Below are 26432 nucleotides of genomic sequence, written 5' to 3'. Positions count from 1 at the left end.
TTTTTCTTTCCATTTATCACAACCTGGTACGCGTCCTTTACCTCCAACTTCCCTATCTCTCTTAACCTACAGTCTTCACCAACTCACGCCCTAAGTCTTTTATGGGTAGATATTAAATGACCAGAGATCTCTGCCCTTCCTTGTCTTTCCCATACTCTTTTCTGGAGAAGATGTCGTCTCTGTGACCTTGAGCTTGGTCCAGAGTTCATTCACTCACTCATTCACTCGTTCAGTCAGCAGACATTTTCTTGGAATCTGTTATTACCCAGTTACTGCATTGGGCATTAGGGCAGGGAAAATAAAAAGGAGATTCTCAAGCAACTCTGCATCTCATCTAAGTTGATTGCGTGTTTTGCCTTCTTTGACCTTATTTTTTTGCGGCAGGGGAAAAACAACTGATTAACATTCTTCGCAGGTAGTTATATTTTGAAGAGAGTTTTGAAATCATTTGCTTTCTCTTCCCTAGGCAAGAGTCCCAGTTGCCTCCGTCTAAGAAAGGCCTCAGACTTGTATTTGACCATTGATTGCCTTGGTTTGTTTTCCAATGAGCCCTGGAGGTTGGCCAAGGCCTTTCAAACACACAAGACAAAGACCTAAATCAGATGTGGACTTTCCCGCATACACTTTGTCTAATTTCTACATTTACTTCTTATTTTCTGATTACAAATTAATATTTAACGTAGAAAATGTGGAGAAGGCAGGGAAATCAAACAGAAGGAAGTTACTGATAACTTTTTGCTTTCCAGCCTTCTAGCATTCTGTGTGTAAGTGTGTTTTGTGTGGGCGTAGAAGAGCTATGATCATATCGAACATACCATTTTGTCACCTACTTATTTTACTAAAAATATATTATGAATATTTTCCATATCATTAAACATTCTTCTCAAACATAACTTTAATAACTGCACAGAAGCGTGGTATAGGGCAAGTCCATAATTTACTTAATCAACCTCTGCGGTGCAATGCTTAAGCTGTTTCTTGTTTTTTGGGCTTTTTTTTTTTTTTACTATCATTAAAAACACCGTGGTAAACATCATAGTACAGAAAACTCAGCGTATATTTTCTGTTGTTTCCTTGAATAAATTCCTAGAAATGGAATTGCCAGATCAAAGGATGTGAATTAGACTAAGGCTTTTGCGATGTAGGGCAGACGAATCTTCTGGAAACTTGTATGAACACAGGGTTGCCACCAGCAGTTCATAATCATTCCCACTTCCTCACTCTCAGGAATAGTGTCTTAGTAGTTTTTAAATCTTTGTCAATTATCAAACTATAAAATGGCCTCTTGTTTTTATTTTAATTTGTATCTTTTTGATTACTAGTGAGATTGAACATTTTTCATATGTTTGCCAGCCTTCTATACGTATTCTTGAAATGTTCATCTTTTCTGTTGATTTTTTAAGAACTTTTATACAGTAACATTATTATTCCGTCCTGCACTTTGCCAACATGTAGACAATGCAGAGAAAACTCTTATTTCTCATTGGAAGGGGTTCCTGTGGAAAAAGGTCTCATTCTGTCTGTTTCTGTAGAAAATTCTTCAGCATGGAAGGTGGATTTTTTTATCCTAGGAAAACTAAAGGCAGATATATAATACTGGTGTTGATCTTTAAAAAGAAAATTAACCCTGCAATCTGAATTCACTTAACATTTTCTGTATTTCTAGTCTATGAAAAAACTCAGGGCTAGAAAACAGAACGTAAGAGTTTTCTTGGAAAACGTTAGAGATACATTAATCAATCAAAAATGTCCTTGACAATTTACCCTGTGCCGGAATTTAGGAGTTGCCAAGTACGTCCTTGGCTAGTTTGTAGCCAGGATGAAGAAAGCAGGCGACGTACGTACATGAACAAGCTTTCTTAGGACCATAGGTCTAGAAAATGGTCTTCTGAGTGACGTGATGTTTTCTGGTAGTTTGGCTGCTGTATCAGCCTCCTGGTATCTTCTTCGGCCACCTGTGAGGGAGCACATTCTTCTGGGCTGCAGAATTTTGACACCTCATGGGCACCGTCCCCCTCCGCCCTTCTCGCTCCATAGCAGAACATGAACAGAAAAGCCAGGTCAGACTCCCGAACCCACAGCACCAATGGAAGATCCCCCACTGCAGAGGTTTCTGGGACAATGTGAAAGGAAAACAAATGAAAATTTTAAAAAACCAACCCACTCTGACGCCTGGTTAAGAATCCCAGAATAAGATAAGCCATTCCCCAGCCTCCACGAAAGATCTCTGGGATGGTGGCACCTGAATTCTGAATTCTCAAGTCCATGGATAGTTTTCAAGCTCTTACTCTCATTTTGTCATTAAATGGAATTCTCAAAACAACAATATCCTCCCCTAAATAAATTAGTGCCCCATTCTAGCATATTCCCCCTCGGCAGTCTCCATCTACATTCCCCCCGCAACTTCCCACCACATCCCCCCCGCCCCCCCTTCTGTTAGCTGTAATGACCCTGCAACACTAAATGGCATTTGAGTGCATTAAGCAGCAAACTCTCTGGTGACATAGCAATTATGACTCTGAAATAGATTTGGTGCGTCACGGAAGATAAGGGTTTTGAAAGTTTCTGTTGTGATTATAGCCTGTAACTCCCACAAATAATAGGCTTCAAAATAAGAGGCTGCCAGTGGAGTCTTTGTGGCTTTGTCGCAGTGATGGCACGTAAATTGCTATTAATGTCCTAAGTGTACTTGAATATGCCAGTCTTTGGGATGTAGAGTTGGCTCAGTGTCTTTCTTTACGCGGCATGTCATTGTTGGTCTGATAATCTGGGGTAATTGCTGTCTCTTGGATGGTCAGAAAAGTGTAAGGGGCTTTAGCTTCCTGTGTGATGGTAAATAGCCTCAAGGTCTCCACCACACATTTCATCTGTGTGTGTGTGTGTGTGTTCTGTGTATAGCTACCGTTCATCGTTAAGGTGTATATACAATCTCTGTGTGTGCCCTGAGTAAATAATAGCCTTTCAAAAAAGCCAAAGCAAAATCAGAGGTTATAAAAATAAAATGAAGAATTTGGGGCTGTGTAGAATCAGCCAATCGGATAATTTATACTGAGAGTTAAAAAAAAAAAAATACCCTTTGCTTGAATTATCCAGATTCAGCCATATGCGTAAATACATTTTTCTGTTGTCTTATACATCTACTCTTTCCGAGTTTACACAACATCTGTGTGTCTGTGCATGTGTGTGCATGTTGGTCTACGCATTCTTTAGGTGCTGTATTTTCTAAATGCATACGAGTTCTATGTAAATATGATAAAGTCTGTGGAAATTTTGCCTGTTTATGAACACTGTGTATGGATATGTGTAAGTGTGTATGTGTTTTGGTTTATGCAGGTCTGAGTGTAGAGGATGTTTATTCAGATATAAATACTTTTCTGCACTAAGGCACTATTATTTAGCTAAATCAGGCTGAGCTTATTTTTCTTTGACTCTGCAAAGTTAAATAAAACAAATTTTAAGTTTTAACTTCCTGATGCACATTTCACCTAAGGACTCCATAAATCTGTGGGACATGGAAACATTATGTGTAACTGTCCAACTGGTACTTTTAACAGAAATAAGAAAACAACCCAGCCATAAGCCTAGAAATGCACACTAGTTCATATCCTGTGCAAGCCATGAAAGGTTCTACCAAACCGTCCTGTGTATCTGAAGAGCCTTACATGGCAGTATTCATTCTGGGCCGTAATCACAGATGAATTAGAAAGGATGATGCTAAGAAGGTGCCAGAGTAGATCTTGATCTCAGAGTTGACCTACGTGTGTACTTCCGTTGTGTGGTGCTGGGCACAGGCAGGGTGACAGCGCGCCCTGACGATATGGCCCTTGATGGTCTTGTGGTTGGGTGTTGACTGTCACCCATTGGACAGCAGCTTGAGTGCGTGCCAGATGAGGTTGGAGACAGTGACTGGTCAGAGAGAGTTCATATTCATACCAAGTGGATGAATACCCAATTCACTGTATAGATCTTAGAGCAGGACTCTGCATTTCCAGGTACGATAACTTAGTATCAACTAGCAAGATGGCACCATGCATGGTGGTGTCTCAGAAGTATAACCCCAGGGGAGTTCGTCTTGTCCGAAACCAAGTTTGGTGAGGTGAATTGAGGCTTAGGAGTGGGAGATACTAGAATCCCCTAAAAGACTTTTCTGAGGCCGGTCCTGTGGTTCATAGGTTCTATCATCTTCCTAAACAGCACAAAGATTCCCTGAAGGTGAACTGCAACCATGAGTCCCCTGCCTTCAGCCCTGAGCCGTGCTCTGCATGTGGTGCCCACATGGTCACACAGCCTGACCTTTCGAAACTTGAAATGTCCAAAAGCAGTGGCATACAGCAGGGACTGAGTCTGGCAAATTCTGGTTCCTGAGTCCCAGTTTCCTCACCTGAGAAGTAGGACCAGGAGCTCCCACTGGGTTTATATACCATTATATACTCATCGACCAAAGTCAGAGACTTACTAGCACAGTCCCTGCCCAGTGGTGCAGTTAGGATGGGCGCCGGCCACCAGATGGCCATGTTCTCCTGGGCCAGGGCACCAGGGGAGGCTTTCGAAGCATTCATCTCTCTATGCGTTCAGCTCAAGTACTTCACTGAGCGGCCCTCTATGACATGTGAGCCTTGTCCTCCGCTGGTCTGTGGCTGAATGATTTATCATCTCATTGAGAGTCCAAATGAAAGCCCTTCACGCGGTCTGAAGCCTTGGCACCATTGAGCCCTGCCACCCTCCGACCCCATCTTGCTGCCCTGGCTACTCTTCTCCTCCTTCCTTCCATTGCTTCTGGCCTTCTTGGAGCTCCTTGGAGCCTTTAGAAAGGATTCGCCTTCCGCCCAGGGGGTTCCTTACCCCACTGTTTACTTGTCTATTTTCGGGTCACCTCTAGGCTGACTTTCCAGAAGCCCAACCACAGTGAGGTCCCCGTCGTACTCTCCTAGCCCTTACTACCATCTAGAATCTACATTTGTCCTTTTGATGATTTATCAAATGTCTTGTTTCCCACAAGGCAGGAAGCTCCAGGAGAGAGCAGACGTCAGATCAAAAAAAAAAGGTGTCTTATCTATCACAAGGTAGACACTGGATACTTATTTGTGGAATTCCGAATTAAATGATGACAGTGAGTAAGACCTGGTGCTCACAGAGATATTTAAATAAATAAATAAATAAACAAATAAATAAATGCATGCTGTACCTGGTTAAATGTCAGCATGAAGTGTCACAAAGTCTGGGGTCCTGGCATGTAGGGAAGTGGGTGATGGTGTGTCTTGAAGAAGGAAGGAGGTGACTCTCAGGCCGGGCCGTGGACAATGACGTGGATTTCTGGAGACCAGAGGGGAGGGACAGGCAAAGGCACAGAGCCTCTCGCTGGACTTCGCTATAGGGTAAGACGGAATCTCACTTGGGCAGTGGGAAATCTATTATTTCTTGGCAGCAGCTTGCCCTGCTGAAGCCTTGGCTGGCCAGGGTATCCGTCCTCTACCAGGAGTGACTGCTTCACTGCCGGTTTTTCTTCACATACAGACCTTCGGAGCAAAATCTCAGTGCTCAGGGGGCTGTGGCGGAGCCAGGCTAGGAAGGGATGTGGTGGTGGGACTTGGCTGTAAGGTCACCAGGGACTGACCTAGTGGCAGGTGGCAATCAGGGAGGACACCCACAACAGTCAGGGGACCCTGGAAGCAGGGATTCTGGAGCCAGCAGCCCGGGACAGACTGAAGGGAAACGTGGCAGGTAGCAGTGGGTGAGCTGAGGTTCCAGAGCAGGATTCACACTGCAAGAGCAAGTCACTCTCGCAGTGTCAGCGGACCTGTAAGAAAGAGCAGCAAATGACGCAGAAGCAGGCGTGGACTCGGGAGAGGTAGGCTTGGCGCAGCCAAGATGCCCCTGTACGAAGATACAGGAGCAAAAGGTCAGAACGGGACACGCAGCAACATTGATTCTGAGTTGCCTATGGTACCAGAGGAAGCCAGAATAAAATATTTTAGGGGTTGAGTGTAGACGTCAATCCCAAATAGAGTTGCGCGCATCTAGCCAATGAAAACACTGCACGTGACCGACTTACACTAGTGTGAACGTTCCTTGTTGTTTATCTAAAGTTCAGGGGGTGTCCTAGGTTTTATCTGGCAAGCCCAATCCCAGATGGCAAGGTAGAAGCTGCATCTGCATGTGGGTGTCAGCCTCGGAGAGGGGCAAGATGGGGCCAGTCCCCACAGGCCACGCAGGGACGGCGTCTGCTGCATGCATGTCTGTGATTCCACTGAGGAGGCGACCGGGAGGCCGTTCCGGATGCAGGGGCTGAGGATATCTTCCTCCTCCCCGTGGCCCAGGGAGAACGCTCCTTATTGAGATGGTGTGCGGAGCCGCGGAGCTGCGACAGGCAGGATGTAGTGTTTTTTCAACTGTTTTTGTAAAGGAACAGAACAGTGTAAATATTCATCATCCTTCCTTACTTGAGATAAGCTCTGAAGTATCAGATCTCCTTGATGCCCGCTTAGAAAGTTCACTTCCTAGCTGTGGAAGTTACCCTGAACCTTGGCACTGCCTCTCTTCAGGGCTTGAGTACTTTCTAGGTGTACACGGCTCTTCACACATAGACTGAACTTGGGGAGGTCATGGGTCTGAAACCGTGGATCTCTCCAGACCCACAATGGAGCACGACTGTTGGACTGCCACTGAATATTTATTTGCTTCTTTGTATGTCCCCCCAAGAGATATTTATTAAAATCTGTGCTGCCTCAGGCGCTGTGGTGGGCACTTTGGAAACAAAGGTAAGTCCCCAGCCCTGCTGTCATGGTCTGGTAGGTGAGCCAGGCACATAAAGGAACAAATGCAATATGGCAGCACGGATGCCTACAGAGAACACGGAGGGGGGGCGGGGGGGCGGGAGCAGGGGTGGGTGGGAGGGGGGGCAGGGGGGGCGGGAGGAAGAGACACTGTCAGGGGGCAGATAGGGGCACAAGGATGAGACTTCACCTCAGTCTTGAAAACCAGCCAAGGTGTGAGTGGCACAAAATTGGATGAGTGGAGTCTTCAAGGCGAAAGAAGCAGGCAGGAAATGACTGCTCCGTTAGAGGAATTTCTTAGTAGCCTGATGTGGCTCAAGTATCAAACATGAGCATTGGGTTGGGGAGTGAGCAAGATCAAGGACATTGTGGGCCTGACGAGAACATTGAACCTTATCTTGAGGCGGGTGCAAAGCCGTTGCAGGTGAAAGAGGGAGATCAGAATAACATTCTGGAAGGATGGTTCTGGTGGCAGCCAGAGACGGGGCTGGAGATTGTCGGCCTGGGCATGCGCCTGCTTACCACTGTGAAGCCTCCCAGGGGGATTTTGAATTTTTTGTCCTGAGGGGACTTTCCAACAGCATCGTTTTGCCCCTGAGCATCTTTTGGTAAACACTCGCTGTATAATGTTGAAAGTATGTGCATATCAGGAAAACCTAGTTCTTCCATCTTCCTGGAAAAGTGGTGGATCTAGGATGCGACCGCACTGGGTGAGCTGACGGCTCCCCTGATCAGTACTGGGTATGTGTGTGTGTGTGCATGCGTGTGTGTGTGTGTGTGTGTGCGTGCGCGCGCGCCTAGAGAGGGAGAGTGGGTGCATGCATGTTTCTTTGTGCTTCTTCCTGGCCGGCCCCACCAAGGCCTGGAGCACCTACGCGTCCTCACCCACGCTAAAGCAGCTCTGGTAATGGCATCTGGCCCGTATGCAGATCTAGCTCTACTTGGTGCTGACATCAGCCAGTTTGTGGCACCTCAGCGCATTTCTGGGTTGCAAATGAGAGTTTCTTAGTGCCAGGCTCGCTTGGGCTGTCACATCAGGTGATGAATTCTCTGCATCAACTTTGTGCTGCTAAGGGAAGCTCAGAGGGAGAGCAGGAAGGAGCGGGGGATGGGACCGGCGGCTCTCAGCCCAGCGGCCGCCACACCACTGCGTCCTCCGCGGCGAGGGAGAGGAGGGTGGCTCCTTTTCGCGCTCAGGAAGGTGGCCGAGGAGAGAGAAGTCAGGGCTTCAGGTGCGGTTCCTGGTTCTCGTGTTTGGTCAGGAGAAGCCATGTGGCTGCCCCCATCCACCAGTGCTCCATCCCTGGCGTCACAGGGGGCTCGCTGTGCCTCCTCCACCAGGAAGCTGTGCCTTGCCCATTAGAGGTGGTCCCAGCAATGTTGGGTGTACATCAGTTAGGTGCCAAATTCGTTCGGGTAGGATGTACATAGTCGTTTTCGTTCTGAGATACTTTGTTCCCAGATACCTTTCTTGGATTTGTGTTGGGAAGTCCAGGTTTTCTTATCTGGGAAACCGGCTGCATGTTATCCTAATTTTATATTCTGTTAGCCGCCTCCTCCCTGACGTCCCAGGAAGAGCCTGCCGCCGGCTTAGGCTTCCTCTGGTAGAATTAAATGTGAGATCAGGTCTCGCTTCCAGCATCTGCAGGCCACAGAATTACCTGTAGGACTAGGTGCAAATGTTAAACACTCTTCCATTAGGGATGTTTGTGGAGATAATAGGGACACGTGGTTTTGCAGAATTCACCTTCCCACCCCTGTAAGGCCTCCTGGGCGTTTCCAGTGTCAGCATCTTGGAGTGAGCATGTCTGTTGTGACAGGGACTTTGCATCGGAGAGTGAAGGCAGAAGTTGGGGTGCGGAAGAAAAATAAAAACGAGTCTTATTTGCCATCCCTACGCAGTTGCTAATGAGACCATCCTGCACGCTCCCTGCTCCCACCTGAGAGATAAATAAACACACAAAGGCGGAGTTTCCCACTTAATATGCACCCGCAGTCAGGAAGAGGGAAGGAATAGCTCCCCAGGGTTAAGGCCAGTAAATGAGGTCAGCTGTTTCCCAAGACGCAGTATCCTCCCAACAGCTTACGTTAAAGCTGGCACCGTAGAGCTGAAGTGGCCAGAGTGATGTACGGGAAACCCGGTTCCGTGGGGCGTGCTCGCAGTTTCCAATCGTGAGGTGTGAGCAGCAAGGAAGGGGCAGCAGACCCTGACCAGGGTCTAAAGCGCCTCCAGAGAAAGGGATCCTTCAGCTGGTGCCAGTGTTGGGCATGCGTGTTCCAGAAAGGGCTGGTTGTCCTCTGACTTGAAATCCGGAGGCCACAGTGTCCTGAATGTGGCAAGAAGCAGGGGCTCGTTGCTGGGGTATCCTGGGGGGAGGATGAGCAGCCCTCTCAGTGTTCCTGGCTCTGGGGGGGGGCAGGCAGGGGTTATGGGAGTATGGGATTTCAGTGTTAACAAGGGGTGGGGTGGGGTCCTGGGCACACTGGGACGGTTGGTCACCCAATCTGTTGGCGGGGGGGAGAAGGGGGGGAGTGGGACTGGAAAAAAAGGCAGCCAAAGAGATTGATTTGGGGTTTTTTTTTTATTTTATTATGTTATGTTAGTCACCATACATTATTTGTTTTTAGTAGAAGTTCTTCTGTATTCTCCTTCACCAGGCCAACTAGCGTAATTAAAATGCCAGTTTTGATATCAGCTTGAACTAATTCCTGTCTCTGCCATCTGTGAGTTCCCTGTACCCTCTGGCATCGTGTGCACTGGTCTGAGAAGACAAAACTTTCTCAGATGTCTCCTGTTTGAGTTATTTCATCTCAGACACGAATCAAAAGGAGTCTCCCGGAAACTTCTGGTCCGTGTAGAATGCCTTGCTGGGTCCCTCCTAATGAGACGCCACAGGGCTCATTTTCTTGACTAATGGCTTTATTTTGGGGCACCACTTATTGTTATTTTAATGAAATTGGAGCATGGCTAAATAATGGTAATAGTGGTGGCTTACGAGCAAGGTCGGGAGACTCCTCTGTGGCGCGTCCCATGCCTCGGACGCCGACCGCCTCCCTGATCTTCCGCATCTCCTTGTCTCCCACCGGGTCGATCCTAAGATACGTGAGTTTTTTCCTCTTGTACCAGCACTTTACTCTCCGCATCATGACACTCAAGGAACCTCTGTCAGGTTTTCCTAAAACCCTGTACCACTCAACAAACAAACACATACACATACACCCACATAGCTGGCTAGTTACTTACTGACTCACCTGTCTCTCTGGTCAACACACACATATGAAGAAGGACGATTGGGACAGACAGGTATCAGAATGCTAACAGCTGTTGTTAGTCTTTGAGTGGTAGGATTATGGGTGTTGTACGTTGTGTGTTTCATGCTTTTTCTCTTGTCCAAATATTACATCGCATATAGAATTGCAAATACTCTATTAAAAAATATTGTATGAGCTTATCTTTTGTAATCAGAAAAGATAAGCGACATGACGGGATTTTCTTTGGGGTAAAATAAATATAATGGCTCTTCCGCATCTGCCTAAAATGGCACCAGAATACATGTTCTTGGTTGGGAAGGGAGACTAAGCTCCTGTCACCCCTGTGATCAGCCTGCATTAGGACACGGAATTAATTCTGTTCTTGATTCTGATCATACTACAGAGTCATGGCCCCAGAAAGATAGCAAAGACAGAATTCCCATTTCCCCCTCATTGGTCCCCTTCTGATCCCTCACCAACAGCAGGAGAAATGTGCTGGGCAGGGAGAGGGGGCAGAAGGAGCTACCTGACTACCTCAGGAGATGGAGCGTTGGAGTTTTGAGCAATTATTCATGGGTCCCCGATTGAGGTGGAATGCCCTTGGCATTGCCCAGGATGACCCTTTGTGCTCTTGGTATCCAGACCTGCTCTTTAGTGAGGTATGGGGGAAAAAAATCTATCCTCATGCAGAGGTAACTGGTTAAGAGCTGCTATGAATTCAGCGCCTGGCTTTCCTGGGGAAATTAGAGCATCATTTGGGTGAGCCAGTGGGGGAAGAAAAAAGCCAAGTGGATGAGAAGGGCAGAGAAAAAGGAGCCCAGATTCAGAGGTTCAGAAGCCTGTGTGTCTCAGTCATAAGCCAGAAGTCTGCTTTTCTCTCTCGCACTTGTTCATGAAACATGAACACAGGTTTGCCAGCGCTTAGGTGTCAAGCATGCTCCTCAGTACCATGGATTATGCTAGAGTACAAGCTGTGGTCCCTCCAAGATGGCAATGATAGTACCTGCCGTCTGCACCCCAAGTGTTTCAGGGAGTAAAATGAGTGGAGAGTACAGTAGAAAATAATTTACCAGGAATGCCTAAGACCTGCTCTGTTCAACATGAACACTTTCAGAGGTGAGGTCTATTAACTTCAAAGGAACACAGCAATTAGGGGAAAGAAGGCATTTCGGCACACTTCTGTTTCGATGCTTTCAAATACATAAACAATCCTGAATTATGTTTCATGAGTTAACCACTCCCAACAAATCATTCTTCAACTGTTTTAATGTTGGGATATTTTTGGCCAGGAGTGTTCATTGAAACAAATCCTTTTAGAACAGTCCCATTGTTTGGATGCTTCTGGGTTCAGAATCTTAGAAAAATGGTCTATAAACGTAAATCATACTTACAGCTTCCTAGCTCACCCCCTCTCTAGATATATTTATGCAGACCAGTCCTTAGTCCACCTCTGTTTCACCTGTTTGATTCACCTGAATCACCCTCTGTACTTTTCAAGGCTCACCTCAAAGAGTACCTCTTCCCTGATGCTCCACCAAGATGGGATATTGCCTTCATCTGAACTGTCCTAACAGCGGGGCTGTACCATTATTAGTCCCTGCCTTGAATTATAGTTCATTCATATGCATGTCTTATCCCCCTCCTTGAGGACATGAGCTGTCTCTCATCATTATATACCCAGGAGCAAGTAGTACAGAACCTTGCACAGAACAGGTGCCTGGAATCCTGTAACATACGGAACATGCAGGGAAAGGCCTTAGAAGACATTTGGATAACCTTTTTATTTTTCTGAAGGGGAACCCAAGGCCAAAGAGGGGGAAGTGCTTCACCAGAGTCAACAGCTAGTCCTTGCCAGACTCAGAACTGGAACTTGGGTTCCCTTGACCTGTCACTCCACGAGAGCCCACACAGTGATCATCTGAAGGCTTGGACTGACTCAAAGTATCTTTGAGAAGTGGGAGGTATTCACCTAGTGTCCAAAGGCTCAGTGGGAGGACCCATACTCATCTGAGGGTGGAGGGTGTATTATCAACCACAAGATCAGCTGCCCCGCTGAGGAGTGTCCCCATGTGCCAGGCACTGTGCTAGGCCCATTACACAAGTTGCCTTGTTGTCATTGTCTGCTCAAAATGGCCACCCGATCTCAGAGGACTGACTTGTCTCCCTTTTTCCCTTCTAGGCTAATGGAGGTTGGCAGGATGCTACTACCCCTTCATCAGTGACCTCCCCTACAGAAGGCCCTGGCAGTGTTCACTCTGATACCTCCAACTGATCTCCCAGCAATCGCATCCCGGCTGACCCTGTGCCCCAGTCGGGACAGGGCCAGGAGGGAGGGTTTCTCTCCCAACGCTGAAGCGGTCAGACTGGAGGTCGAAGCAATCAGCAAACACAATAAGAGTCTCCTTCTCTTCTCTTCTTTGGGATGCTATTTCAGCCAATCTGGACACTTCTTTATACTCTCTTCCCTTTTTTTTCTGGGTAGAAGCCACCCTTCCCTGCCTCCAGCTGTCAGCCTGGTGTCCGCCATCTTTCCTGCCCCCTCCCCCTCTGTCCTAGACTCCCTGGGTCCCTGCCCTCAATGACATCACGGAAGGGTATTTTCAACAATTAGAGGAATTTAAAGAGGAAAGAAAATACAAAGAAAATAATAAACGTGTTTGTATGTTTTCATGCTGGTGGTTTGAGGAGCCAAATTTACCTCACTCGGATCCCTCGCTCCCTCTGTTAACAGGCAGCCCTTCTCGTTTCTCTTCTTACTCTCACTACCTCTTAGCAGGAATGCGCCACGTTGCCCCACTCATTCCAGGCCCCCTGCCCCCTCTTGCTGTTCCCTCCCTGGGCCGGTTCTGCTTAGAACCCTTCCTCCTCTTCCTTCCCAGCCCCAGCTGTGCCCCGGGGACTGCCGTAGCTGGGCTTCTAAAGGTGCCACGTTTTCCGGTCTCAGGTCCACTAGGTTGATCCCCAGGCAGGAAGTCGAGCAGCAGGAGAGGACGTAAGCAACAAGAAGGGCAGAATTCTTGGAGGCTTCCTCCTCCTCCTCCTAACAGCTCTTGGTTTCAGAGGCACAGTCTTTGGAGACCACGTCACACATAGTAAGCAATGTCCTGAACCTACTGCAGAGCCAGATCTGAGTGGGCATGGTGATGAATGAACCACTAAGGAGTAGAAGGTTCTTATCCTGCAACCCTTCAACTAAACCTTCTCACACACACACACACACACACACACACGTGCGCGTGCACACCCAGGCGCATGTCAGCGCATGCGCGGCCTCAAACATTCATTTCCTCCCCATCAGTCACGTGCCACCTGCAAAGACCCACATTAGCGACGGTAGCAATTTGCCTCGTGAGCCCAGGAGAGGGAATTAGCAACTCTGAGTGAAGGTCACCGACACAGACACAGTATGTGCCTGGGGCTTCCAGGACCTGCAGCCCCCCAGCATGGCCATACACCAGAACGACATACACGGGACTTGATCATGATGGAGGAGGCCAGGTTGGCCGCCCACGCTGTTCCTGTTGCCACCACCTCTGGAGCGCTCAGGGAGCCACACACAGTACTTACAATGTCTGTAATGGATTTGGTTCCGTTCTGGTTTTTGTTTTTATATGAGGGGCGTTGCATTAATTATCCAAAGTGTTATCATGGCACCACATTCTTGTTCTGGAGGGGCTGGAGAAGGACACGGCTTAGGCAGATTTTGCTAGCTTAATTTGAAGACCTGAGAACGATGGGAAAAGAGGAGGTGATGTTTTCAGGGAAACTGTCACAGTGACTTTCATTTCCTGGGAATACCCGAGAGGAGAGTACTACTAGAAAGCTATTCTGTAGCGTCACCTGAGCTTACATTCTTCTTAGCCAGCTGCACCAGCGATAAAGATGGTGGCTCTGTAACCTGACTATAAGTGGGAGGTGGTCAGATCTCTCGGTGCCTCGTTTTCTTCTTCTGTAAAATGGGGATTATGATGCCTGGCTTACCAAGAGGCTTGTGAGAGACTGAAGGAATTGATTTCATTCCTATCCCATCTGTAAACGGGAAGTCAGAGGAAGTGTCATCCCTGAGACAAATTGGTTTGTGCCATGGAGGGGCAATATACGGTTTTCCTGTTCCAACTTCTGGTTACCATCAGTACCCTGGTGTCATTGCCGTGATGACAAAGAGAAGAAGGGCTGTTGTTGTTGCTTTTTTGTTGGTTTTGGTCTGTTCGGTTTCACAGACTAGAGATAAGTCTCCACACTAGGAAAATAGGACCCGGTTCTCTTAGTTTGTGCTTGAATCCAGTACGTGGCCTTGTAAGTGCTTAGCCCCTTGTCACATCTACTCTGCTTGAGAGGCCTGCTGATCCCTTGAGTCCCAATTTTGGATGAAGAGAGAGAAGACCCTGAGGGGTAAGGATGGCCCGCTAACGAGGTCATGGACATTGTGCATGGTGTTAAAGACAGCAATGAATAGAAATTGCTCCTGTGTGCGTGTGGGGGAGAGGGGTTACCTAAGAAACTGGAAGGTGTGTGAATTTGAAGGAAAGGCAAAAAAGTAAATCTTTGGCAAGATGGAATTATGCCTTGATGACTAAGAGCAGTGGAAAGACTGTGTCTACTGACCTGTGCCCCAGTCAGAACAGAGCTTGGTCGAGGGGCTTCCTGGCAGGAACCATCTTGTGACAACTCCATAGTCCTGGAGCCAGTGGAGAACCTTGTTCAGTGTCAGGGGTCTGCACTACCCACGCAGGAGTACGGCTGGATCACATGCCTGACTACGCAAAGTACAGAAGAGACCCGGAAGGGTTCTCTTGGCAACAGGAAGAATGATTCCAGATTTGGGTGGAATGATTGCCATTTTAAGTTGTTGAAACAGATCAGAGCAGAGCTACATTTGCAGACAGTTTCTCTCCCCACAGGAGTTTGCACTGATTCTCACCTTGCCCAGCATCTTCCCCGCTCAGACCTCTCTGTTCCACAGTTTCCCACCACCTACCCCCATGCCCACCGTCACGTCCAACATGGCAGCCACCAGATCCCCCGACAGTAAGCAAAGCATGGGAACTCCGGCCGCAGAAGGAAGGGGATGGAAAGAGCGTGCCTCTGGAAATACAGCTCCCTGGGAGTTCATATTAGGTCAATCCTGCAGATACCAAAATGTGCCCCAGGACTCCTGCATTTACTAATGGGAGCGGGAGCGTTCCGTTGTCCCTGGCAGCCGATTTCCCCTGAGTAATACTAGCCCTTGGGATTGCCCACCTTGTAACTCTCCATCTCAACCTCTTTTTCACCCCTAACTCCTCCCCCTGGCGTGGAATTGACACAGTACTTTTGCCAAGTGGCACCTTCCTTACATTTTTTTTTTTTTTAATTTTGCTGTGGTGGTGGTTCTTTATTTGCTGGTTGCCTTCTCTCACATACCTTCCCCCCCTTTTCCTTCTGAGTTTTATTTTTCTGCCCAGAAAAACCTGACTTCGATACCAAAAAAAGATGAAACTACAGAAACTCAAATTTAAAAAAAAAACTTAAAAAAAAATACAAAAAAATACTCAACAATTCTTTCAGCTTTATTAACATTTTCCATTGTTTCTTGCGACTTGTGTCTCGTTCTTTGTAGTATTGATGATGAACATTTGATAATGAATGTTCTTGTATATTCAGATAAAGAAAAAAAAAAAAACCAAAAAAGCGGTCTGAATTTAATAGTGTTTATAATAAAAATTTTAAAAATGACCCTCATAGCACGCAAAACAGGATGGGGGGGGCTCCCCCTCTTATTTCTGTGACAATACGCATCATTCCTGCGTTCGTTTTTAACACCAAACTACCTACATTAATCATTTCCCCCATTTTTCTTTTATTTTCTTGCATTTGTGAATTAGTTCAAGAATGCTAGAAAAGTGTCGAGTTGTGCACATTCATTTCCTGTTTCACAATGTTTAAAAGTGACAGTAATTCATTTTGTAAACTAAAAAAAAAAAAAAAAAAGGTTGGGATAGTGAGCATAATAGGTACAACCTAACACGTTATGTTTATTAACTTTGAGACCCAGAAATAAATTCTTTTCTTTCTTTATTCCTGCTCTTTAAAATATAAAAAAAAAATTATGTTGTGTGTTATTTTTGGTTGTTTTACTGGGGGGGCTTTTTTTTTGTCAGGATTATGATCTTGCTGTTTTTATTCCTTACATATGTATACGAGGTGATGTGAAAAAAATGACATTTGTAGAGTAGGCAGTTTCCTTGTACTTCTACTTCACTCCAGAATTCAGTTGACCTCAAAGACAAAGATGAAGCCCATGTGGATGTCCCATCACTCACCTGCATTTCCGGAGTGTGGGGCAGTCCCTGAGAAAAAACACCATCAGGGACCTGGGTTTTCTCCTTTTGGCCCTTTAGAAGTTCAAGGAATTGGCCCAGGAGATCTTTGATAAGGTAGGGAGACCCTTTTTGCCTTTGTTGACTGTGAATGTCACGACAAAGTGCTTTCTTTTCTTTCTTCTTGATTAATAACAACATTCCAGGAGCCCTCTTACAACTAGAAAGGATTTTTTTTCTTCCAGAAGCATCCCACAGAAGTCCTGGTGTGATGGGCCACGGGCTACCTAGACTAGATCCGGGAGGCCGTCCCTGGGGTCAGTCGGCCTGCTGATCCCTTGAGTCCCAATTTTGGATGAAGAGTCGAGAACCTGAGCCTGACTCAGTGCTCTCCTTTTAATGCTGAGAGGTGGAGTTTGATGCCTTGACATACCTCTTAATTACCTTCTGGCTACTGAAAAGCAAATGGTTAAACCGGCTTGATTTGGAATGTTTTTATTAGTGATAGGAGAAAAGAAAGCAGTATTCTCTGGAAGAAACTTATTTTAAACATCTTTCATTCAACAAATGATTAAGTGTCCAGAAAGCCCCTAGAACATAAGCAAGAGAAGTGAAGGCAAAGGTGCGGGACCGTGGAATAGTGCGCCGCAGGTGTTTCTGCCCCAGACACCTGCTCGCCTGCTCCTGAGTCAACAAAATAATGACGAGCTTTTCACATCACCTTTATGGTTTCAACACCCAGCTCAAAGCTTTCTGGACTCTTTTATTTTTTGTAAACTTTTTTTTTTTCCTTTTGTTAAAACGAATAAAACAGTCAATGTTTTCCCCCTTTTCTCTCTTATTAATTCCTTTTTTTCCAATTATTTTGAAGTGCTTTCCTTCGGTTGTTGGTTTTATTCTCCCGCTCCCCTCCCCTGTTCTTACTCAGAGTATAAACCTGCAAAGTTCTGCTCTGTTTTGGTTTTGAAAGTTTAAGCTTTTCTGCTTCTGTGAGAGCAGGGGCTTCTGTCCCTTTTGATTCCAACTGAACTTTTGTGTTCTCTAATGATGCTAACATGCTGTAGGCTTTACAGTCTCCTAATTTGTACTGGTAATGCATATTCCAAATAAATAGTTTCTTTTTGTTGCAAAAAATAGATATATACTTGTATTTTGTGTAAATTTCTTCTCTCACATGCTGGCAACCTTGGCTTCCCCCCAAACTGGGACTGTGTTAGTGTGGATTATGGTTTAAACTGTGACCCTAATCACTGTAAAGCCTACATACCTGGGCGGGGGGGTGGTGGGGAGGGTGGCGAATGACCTCACAAGCCCCCGACCTTACCCATGAAGTCCGAAGGGAGGAAGGGAAGAAGTAGGGGGGGGACCTTTTATGGGCAATTATTGGCTGCACTGAAGGCAGGCAGAGCACCCCATCTTGTGTGCTTGCCAATGACTGGCTACCACCCACCAGGCACCAGTTAACCAAAAAAAAAAAAAAAAAACCCAAAAATACCAGGGAGATTTTCCATAATAAATTCTAACTTTTTACGTCACAGCTGTTTGCCCAGTGGTTCCCCTTTGCTTCTCTTTTGTCTTTTGGGATTTGGTCATAAGGAAAATCCTGGTACCCAAGATATGGTTCAGAGGAAGGACTCTGGGTTATGAATAATACTCCGTTGTAGGCTTTCAGAGGTATGCGAGATGTTACTCCTATAGATCTGCACACCTACCATGTGTTACGTCTACCATCCCATGTGAGCATCTCCCCCCCCCCCATTCTTTGCACTCATACTGTGCCCCTGACCTTTGGGTTTATGGTCTGTTACAGTGTTTGGTGTCCCAGCCATGAACACCATCCTCCCACCCATGCACAGGATGGAACTGATCTGGCAATTGACGTGTCACCCCTCCAGGGACATCACGTGGACTGTAGTCTCATTTCCATGTCCTAAGTCTCCAGAGCCCCAGTGAGGCAGGCATGTACTGATGTATTGAATGAACTAATCACTCACCCTCTCATCCCGACTGTGATTCTAATCAATAGAAGGTAGATCAAAGGGATGGAGCGTCAATGAGGATCAAATGATCATTGTTATTAGTGGACAAGCTAAGAGCCCAATAGCCTCCGTGGCATCAGGCTATCTGCTCCTGTTGACTTGGAGAACATCGCCAGCCGCCGAAATGGAGGCCCCGTGGTCCCTCTTCAAGCCTGGATGTTGGAACGCACTTGGAGGTGTGTGCATGCCACGCAGCCTCAGACTATTTCCTTTTCCAATTGCACGAAAAACTGTGGACCTGATTCTCCCCCCTAGTTTACTACTTGGGAGTGATATTAAACTGTTGTAACAAATAGACCAAACACGGGAGATGCCTCACATTCAATACAGTCTATTTCTTACGGAGGCAATAGCCTAAGGCCAGTGTTCCTGGTCGGGCGGCCTCTTCTCAGTGCAGTGATTCCGGGACCCAGCTCCTTCCGCTCTGTGGCTCCTGCATCTAGATGGCAGAAGGGAAAGTAGGAAGAAGGCTCACCGCTTCTCGAAGCTTTTGGCCAAGACCTCCCTTCCACCGTATTCTTAAGTGCAAGGGGTGGAAGAGTGGTCCCTGGCTAGCCAGCCACTTCCTGGCAATAATACCACACCCCAACTTTTTGGACAGTTGGTCATCTGTGTCACAGCTAGTGACCAAATGGATAAGTGAGAGCAAAAGACAAACCCACCTGCTTGTTTCACTGCACTAGGCACACTCCCAGTAAAAACATTTCCAGTCAACGTCCCAGATTTGGCTTTGTTACTCTGCAGTGGGGAAGACAACCTGTTCCCACCTTCGGGAGGTGGCCCCATGGCCTTGCTGGCTGGAAGGGTCAAGTCTGGTGGCCAGCAGTCACTTCGAAGATTACAGGTCTGAAGCCTTAAAATCACAAAATCTGAAAAGCTCACTGCCCTCTGCCCGCCCTCCACTGGCTTCTGCGTCCTTATCCTCATAGACTTCTGCCACCTGCCCAATTAAAAAAAAAAAAAGACATGCCTCAAATGCCAATGTTCTGAGCACCATTTGTTATCCACAAGACAGTTTCTGGAAACATCCAGCGTAGGGAGTGCCTCTGGAGCTCAGCGTTAAGAAATGATGCAGTGTGTCCAGGAGGGTGTTTTAGCCTGGATCTCAGAACTGGAGGCCTGGAGCGAGGACTGAGGCCTTGCTCTGGGGGTTTTGCTCTCATGCCTTGCATTAAAGCTACAACAGCATACGAATAAAGACAGCAGAGGGTTTCCTGTGAGATGCAGTCTCTGGCTGCTAGCCTTGGGCAGACCTCCAAGGCCATTCTGGGCAGTGTGGGCGTGGGCGAAGAGTTGCAGTAAAGGCTTGTGACAGTGACATTGTCCAGGGCCACGTGCTTTGGAGATCCACCGTCTTCATGTATCCTCCTGGGACCCATGCAAACTATAGCTTAGCTAGAGCTTCTCGACGCCCCTGGATAGGGCAGGGGCGTTCATGCATTAACATCCACGTTACACTGTACCCCAGCCAGGATTCACTCTCTCCCACGATATTCAGCCACACTGTCCAGGGTAACTTACCAAAATAGTCGATGAGCACCTCCTGATAGCATAAAAAGCACCAAGTGCTGTGGTACCTTTGAATATAAATCTCCCATTGATGTGTATCCAGGGAGAAATTAAAGTTCAACATAAAATCCTCCTCTCTTATAAATTAAAATTCAAATGCTAGTCTACAGCTCTGCCTTCCTGGACTTCCTCTGTGTCCACTGTCAGCCAGAAGTAGAGTGGAGACCTTCTTTCCTTCCATAGCAGCGACGGTCCATAGGAACGGCCGTTACTGTTTGGGTCCCTCCAAGGTGCACTTAATCCAACCTTGCCTCCCTCCAGGACCCCGCTTTTCCTAAAAGTTCACTTTCGGAGGCATAGGAACCATAGCTCATCAGCAGCCTGCCCCACCGAATTTATAATCCACAAGCAAAGCCCAGGCTTCGAGTCCAAATCGAGTCCCCAGAACCCAGATCATAGTATTACGTGGCGATCACTAATGAATGGGCCACACCAGAGACATGATCGTTCAGGGAGGATGCAGGAGAAGACAGCAAACACATGAAAGAGCGAGAAGAAAATCGATAGTTCAGTCCTTACAATGCCAGTTGATTGGTAGCATCTGTAGTGTTGAGAAAAGCCACCACCAAGAGGTTAATCTTGCACGCTGCTCCCTATGTCCTGGGGGGAAACAATCCAATCTCTGCATTCTGCCTCCTCTCTCAGAGAATGACCTTTGAAATATTCATGTCTTTGTGAAAAATTCAGAAATATAAAACGGGTGCCCTCCTGTCCACAGGCTTACTCGGGGCTCCCTTCTTCCCCGTGGCATTCATAGACCTATTAAAGATGTATCTCCATTTCCACTTTCTGTTATGCCCTGTCTAATCCCAGATATGTGGATCCTTGTGCCACTGTGACTTCTGCTCTTCCTTCTCTGGACGTTCTCCAGCTCAGGATGCCGTCTGAGCTCTCCCTTTGTCTCAGCTGAGCCAGAGTCCAGCTGCCAAACACAGGCTGAGGTCTGCCCCCATCACCGCTCCCCACTAACCTTGCCTGTCTGTCCTGAGATCTCTTTTTTTTTTTTTTTTAGATTTTTATTTATTTATTTGACAGAGAGAGAGACAGCGAGAGCAGGAACACAAGCAGGGGGAGTGGGAGAGGGAGAAGCAGGCCTCCCACTGAGCAGGGAGCCCGATGCGGGGCTCGATCCCAGGACCCCGGGATCACGACCTGAGCCGAAGGCAGACGCCCAACGACTGAGCCACCCAGGCGCCCCTGTCCTGAGATCTCTTTTGAGGCTTGCCCTAATGTTTCTCTCCTATTTCCCCCAAATCCCTTTAAAGTGGAGCCAGTAAAGTTAAAATTGTCTGCCCTGCCTTTTCCCCAGTGACATCCCTTCCCTGTCTTATGGAGGGCTCCATAAATGTCTCTTCAGCCCAAACATTTGTTTTCTTCCCATTACTTTTCTAAATTCTATTTTAAAAGTCTTTCAGAAATTCTGGGTCTGGCCAAGGCTTCCATTGTTCAGATGGATGCTGCTCCGCTTTCATTCCTTGGGTTGAGTCCCTACGGGAGGTGTCTTGCCATCACCCACATTCAGCCACTGTTTTCCTGACAGCCTCCTCTGCTATGGTGCGATCCCCCCACCCCCGCCCCCAGCCCTCCCTTAGAGCGCTCTCTCTGGGCCTACCCTCAGAGCACAGGACCTGTCAGAGCCCCTACACACAGTAGCTGCAATGCTGAAATTCGCTAATTGTTTTTGAAGCATTTAACAACGATCTTCTTGATTTTCCCCTTCAGATGCATCCACATTTTCTTTTATCATCTAGTGAGACCTTTAAAGTTATCCACAGGGACATCTCAGATTGCTTCCAGTACAAGTTCCCCATCTGCTGCTCTCAAAGGGTCCTTCCTGGAACCTTTGGTGTGAGGAAAATACAGTGTGCTCACTGAGATCTTAAAAGTCCAACTATGTAGACTCGAATCCTAGCTCTGCAACTGTCAGATCCATTCTGAAGCTGCGTAAGAGAATTTTTCTCACACCGACCAATTCTCCAACATTCCAACACCAGCTAGGTGTCCTACAATTCAATTCTGACACTAACTACCCAGGGTGAGTGTCAGACTCCACAGGTGTGAAGGCTCAAGCCTGCCCTCAGTTCGGACGCCAGGTGCAGGTAACCCGTCACCCATGCTTCTGACTGACCAGTCGTAAGTTGAAATTTTCCACAATCCCCATCTCTGGTTTGATAATTTGCTAGAACGACACACAGAATTCAGGAAGCCACTTTATACTTACTGGTTTATTATAAAAGGTACAAATGAACATCCAGATGAAGAGACACATGGGATGAAGGCTAGAAGGGTCCTGAGTGCCGATCCTCTGTCCCTATGGAGTTGGGGTGTGCCATCTTCCCAGCACGTGGATGCACTGGCCAACTCAGAAACTCCCCAAACCCTGTGGTTTGGGGGTCCTCGGGGTGGTTTTAGTACATGGGATGATTGGTTAAATCATCAACCATTGGTGATTAACTCAATCTCCAGCCCACTGCCCTCCCTGGAGGCTGGGATGTGGGGCTGAAAGGTTCGAGTTTGTAATCAAGGCTTGGTCTTTTCCTGGATCAGCCTCCATCCTGAAGATTTCTGGGGGCCCACAAACAAAAGATGCTCCATCACCTTTATCACTCAGGAATTTCCAAAGGTTTTAGGAGCTCCGTGCCAGGATCCAAGGACAAAGAACAAATACATTTCCCATTACACTACAACTACTTACCAGCTATGTGACCTTGGAGAACTGCTTAACCTCTCTATGCTTCAGTTTCCTCGTCTATAAAATGGAGATAATTAATACCTTTCTCACGGGGTCATCAGGAGGATTAAATGAGTTACTACTTAGAACAATGCCTGGCTAGCACTGACTAGTGCTACAAATGTGTTTATTAGCCGTGTTATTTATTGTCCTCACATATCCTTCTGGGTGCATCTCCTTCTCTGAACTCATAACAGGATGTCCTCTTTTTCCCCTTGTTCCACTGTCAAGAACTGTTAGTTATGTAGATTTTCATTTCCTTCTTTTCTTTCTTTTTGATATCCATCTACCCGGGATGCTAAGATCGTACACTTCCCGAGGAAAATGCTCAATCATTTCTCCATCACTTCTCCACTGTTGCTACCTGAAGAGACATTAGGATTCTTGAAAGCAGTCACAAAGCTGAGGCTTAGAAGCAGATAAGCTGAGTTGATCTTGGACAGATCTGTGAAGTCACTGAAGTCTGCCTTTATACGGCCACATACTTTCTTTAAATTCCTGTTCTCTCCTCGAGCTCCTTTTCTAGGCTTCTCACCACCAAGGCCGTTTCAGCTTAGGAGGAAAGGATGTGACATGTCTCTAATGTCTTACTTGAATGGCTCCAACACGGTGTGACCCTCTCTGTCAGTCTTCTAGCCCCATCTAACTTACGTTGAAGGTTGGGGGTTTCCAGCTACTTCTTAATCAATACCCAGAGCAGGTGCTGAATGGGAATCAGGAAACGTACCATAAGATGACCACGGTTTACACCGCTATTGGTGTATGTGGAAGTTGCTAAGAGAGTAGATTTTAAAAGTTCTCATCACAAAGGAAAAATCATTTCTCTCTCTCCCTCTCCCTCTTTGGTATCTATGAGATGATGGGTGTTAACGAAATGTATCATGAAAATCATTTCACAATATATGTAAGCCAAGTCATTACGCTACACGCCATAAAACGACACGGGGCCGTATGTCAATTGTATCTCAATAAAACTGAAAAAAAGAACAATGCATTTCTATGAATGGCCCAAGGGATGCCAAGTTGCGGTGCAAAAGCAGGCTGCTGGGCAACTCTCAGAGAAGGGAGCAGACCTCCCAGGTCTCACCTCAAACTGAAGACAAAGGCCCGTCTGTGCAGGCCTGGCCCGAATCAGCCTCCAGGCATGTCCAGAGGACAGACCAGTGAGGAGAGAGCCCTGGAAGGCCATGATTTCCTGCGTGTCCACATAGCCTGGAAGCTCAGATCGGGCCTTCTGCACCTGGTTCCAGAGAATAAAAGACCAGGGCTCGTGAATCCCATTAACCCTTTGTCTCCTGCACCCAAGTTTATCCTGGTCAAGTCACTGCCTCTTGAGCTTCAGTGACAGAAACTCAGTTCTCCCACTGCTGGGTCCGCAGTCCTGCCTCTGCACACATGACCACTTTATTCAGCACGATTTCGTCCCTGGAACTTGCCGTGCATGGCCAATACCTCCTTTCTGCCAACAGCAGAACCCCTGCTGGGGATTCCACGAGTCCCCTGGGCTCCTCTCCCAGGGCTTACTGCTTGGGGCGTTGCAGACACTTGCCAGCTCGTGAGCATCCTTGTGTTTCTTCAGCGAGCGAGCATGCCCTGACCACCTCCTATGTGCCGGGGCGCTGCTCTGTCCTTCACGAGGATCTCGACCCCTGGTGGGACTATACTGGGAAGACTTTTTCAATAAGACAAACGATTAAACAAAAAACAACCCAAATCTCCAGGCCCTTGTTGATGAATATGCCCTGTGTTCATCAATTTATAAGCTTGGGCAAGAATTTAAAATTATGATGTCCGGTAACAAAGCCCTAGCCCAGGGGGAAATGGAATTAGGCTGGGCTATTGGGAACAGATATGGATTAAAATGAAAACATGCTTGCAATTGGACCACTTCAAGCAACTAATCCCATCAAGGGGAAGAACAATAGGCAGCTCAAGAAGCTGGGGAGGAACCATATGAACCAATTATTTTAAATCATCTAGCTTCCAGGAGAGGCGCATAGATGCTAGGCAGGAATTCCTAACACCCAGAAGCAATGATGATGTTGATTTAAAGCCTTCCCAAGCCCGGAATGTAGTTACTCTCCCTTCCTCCAGTCGTACAGGAATTCAAGTCCATTCAATTCAACCAATACTTCCTGGCAGCCGAGTGCTGGGAATACGCCAGTGAACAAGATCACTAAGATCACTTAGCAATTACTTTCTTAAAAAAAAATACGTATGTGAAGTTGGGTTGCTTCGTAGAGGTAAAGAAACAACGTTAGAATGATGGAAAAGAAATATTCTGACTTCGGAGGGCCTTCCCTGATCTCTCCTCCTTTTTCTTCAAGTTCATAAAAGAATGGTTGGCTCTTGCCCACGGTCTTCTAACAGCACTCCCAGAATTCCAAGCTTATTCCCTTCTTTCAGCCTTGTTGCAAACTTCGCTCCTGATGTTGTGACGTCAGCTGCCGTGGATGATGGCCCCGGCCGCAGTCACAGACCCACTCACACACTCGTTCTTTGAGCAGGTGTCCATCTTCTTCTCTGAAGCCTTTCTGCTTCCGGACTCCTCTGTTCCTCCAAACCCCTCCCGTGAGTCCTTGGCCCGGCCTTGAATTGTTACTAAATATCTTCTCTCTGGGTGAGAACTTTGTGGGGGATCTCACACAGAGAGGGAAGCACCCTGTCCTACAGCCAGCAGGGGCTCAGACCCTGAGGAGCAGAAGGGAGGGAGGGAGGAAAGACGGAAGGAAAAGGGGTGAAGAGAGGAAACGAGGAAGGACACAGGAAAGTAAAGGGAAGAGAGAAGAGGTAGGAGGAGGTAGAGGGGATGGAGAAGGGAGAGAACGGGAGGAGGGAAAAGGAGAAGGAAGACAGAGGAGGGAGAGGACCAAGCAGAAATATAAAGAGCAGTGGGCGGGGTGGGTGGGGGGAGCCATTCCGCTAAGACATAAAAGGCACGTCCCATCCTTCCCCCCTCCCCCAAAGTGACATCTCTGGCACTTGGGAAGGAAGAAGTCAAAACAGGCGGGCGGCTGCAAAGAGAAACAAAGTCTCAAAGAAAGGATGGAGCAGGTGGGAAGACAAACTTGCAATGAGCTCAAACTTTTGTTTCAGTGAGCTCTGCGGGCCTCACTTGTGAATGTCATGTCTGTGACTAATATTTAAAGAATCCTAATTATTTTTAAGCTCTAACAGGCCTGGCGTTGGCTTGGACACATACTTCTTTGCAGCCATCCATTCATGTATTCTTTCATTCACCAAGTCTTGGACAGACACTCGCCCTGGTGTGCCAGGGTCTGGTCTAGGAACGGGGACCCAACGTTGACCGAAACCCCTGTGGTCAGGGTGCTTAGGTCCCCGTGGGAGGGGTGAGAGAGAATAAACAGAGTAAGTGAGCAAGGTGGTGATGGTGCTGGGGGAAAGGAAGAAAGGACCGAAGTGCTCTTGTGAGTCCAGGCAGGGTGGCCTGGAGGACTGTCTGCAGGAGGGGAGGGAGCAGACCGTTAGAGTATCTGAGAAGGCTGTTCCAGGCAGGGGAAGAGCGCTTGCAAAGGCCCTGAGGCAGGAGCCCACCCACCAAGTTTGAGGAATTGCAAGGAGCCCAAGGTGGCTGAGTCGGAGAGAGAATGAGGGCAAGACTACGAGGAGATGTGGTCTGAAAATTACGGGGGAAGGAGGACAGAACACAGAGTCTCCTGTGGAGCCCGCTGGGGACTTTGGCTATTCCTGTGAGTGAGCCTGGAGACGTCAGAGGCTATGGGGCAGGGGACAGCGCCGTGTGGCATAG

At 47.3% G+C, this 26432-nt stretch overlaps 1 protein-coding gene across 2 annotated transcripts in view; it reads left to right on the top strand.

Moving 5' to 3' along the window:
• The window catches only part of PBX1 (PBX homeobox 1), a 260589-nt gene extending 243127 nt beyond the window's left edge, over positions 1–17462 (top strand). For both annotated transcript variants that reach the window (XM_081825228.1, XM_081825229.1), the window contains one exon: positions 12205–17462. In XM_081825228.1, coding sequence (XP_081681354.1) covers positions 12205–12297 — 93 coding nt within the window. In that variant the 3' untranslated portion in view covers positions 12298–17462. The remainder of the gene's footprint in view (positions 1–12204) is intronic.
• Positions 17463–26432: the final 8970 nt, after the last annotated feature.

Source organism: Leptonychotes weddellii, chromosome 6, assembly GCF_054177405.1.
Source record: "Leptonychotes weddellii isolate Sample4059 chromosome 6, ASM5417740v2, whole genome shotgun sequence".
NCBI classification, from domain to species: domain Eukaryota; kingdom Metazoa; phylum Chordata; class Mammalia; order Carnivora; family Phocidae; genus Leptonychotes; species Leptonychotes weddellii.
The sequence above is the reverse complement of the archived record's forward strand: the minus strand, read 5'-3'. Positions and strand labels throughout refer to the sequence as shown.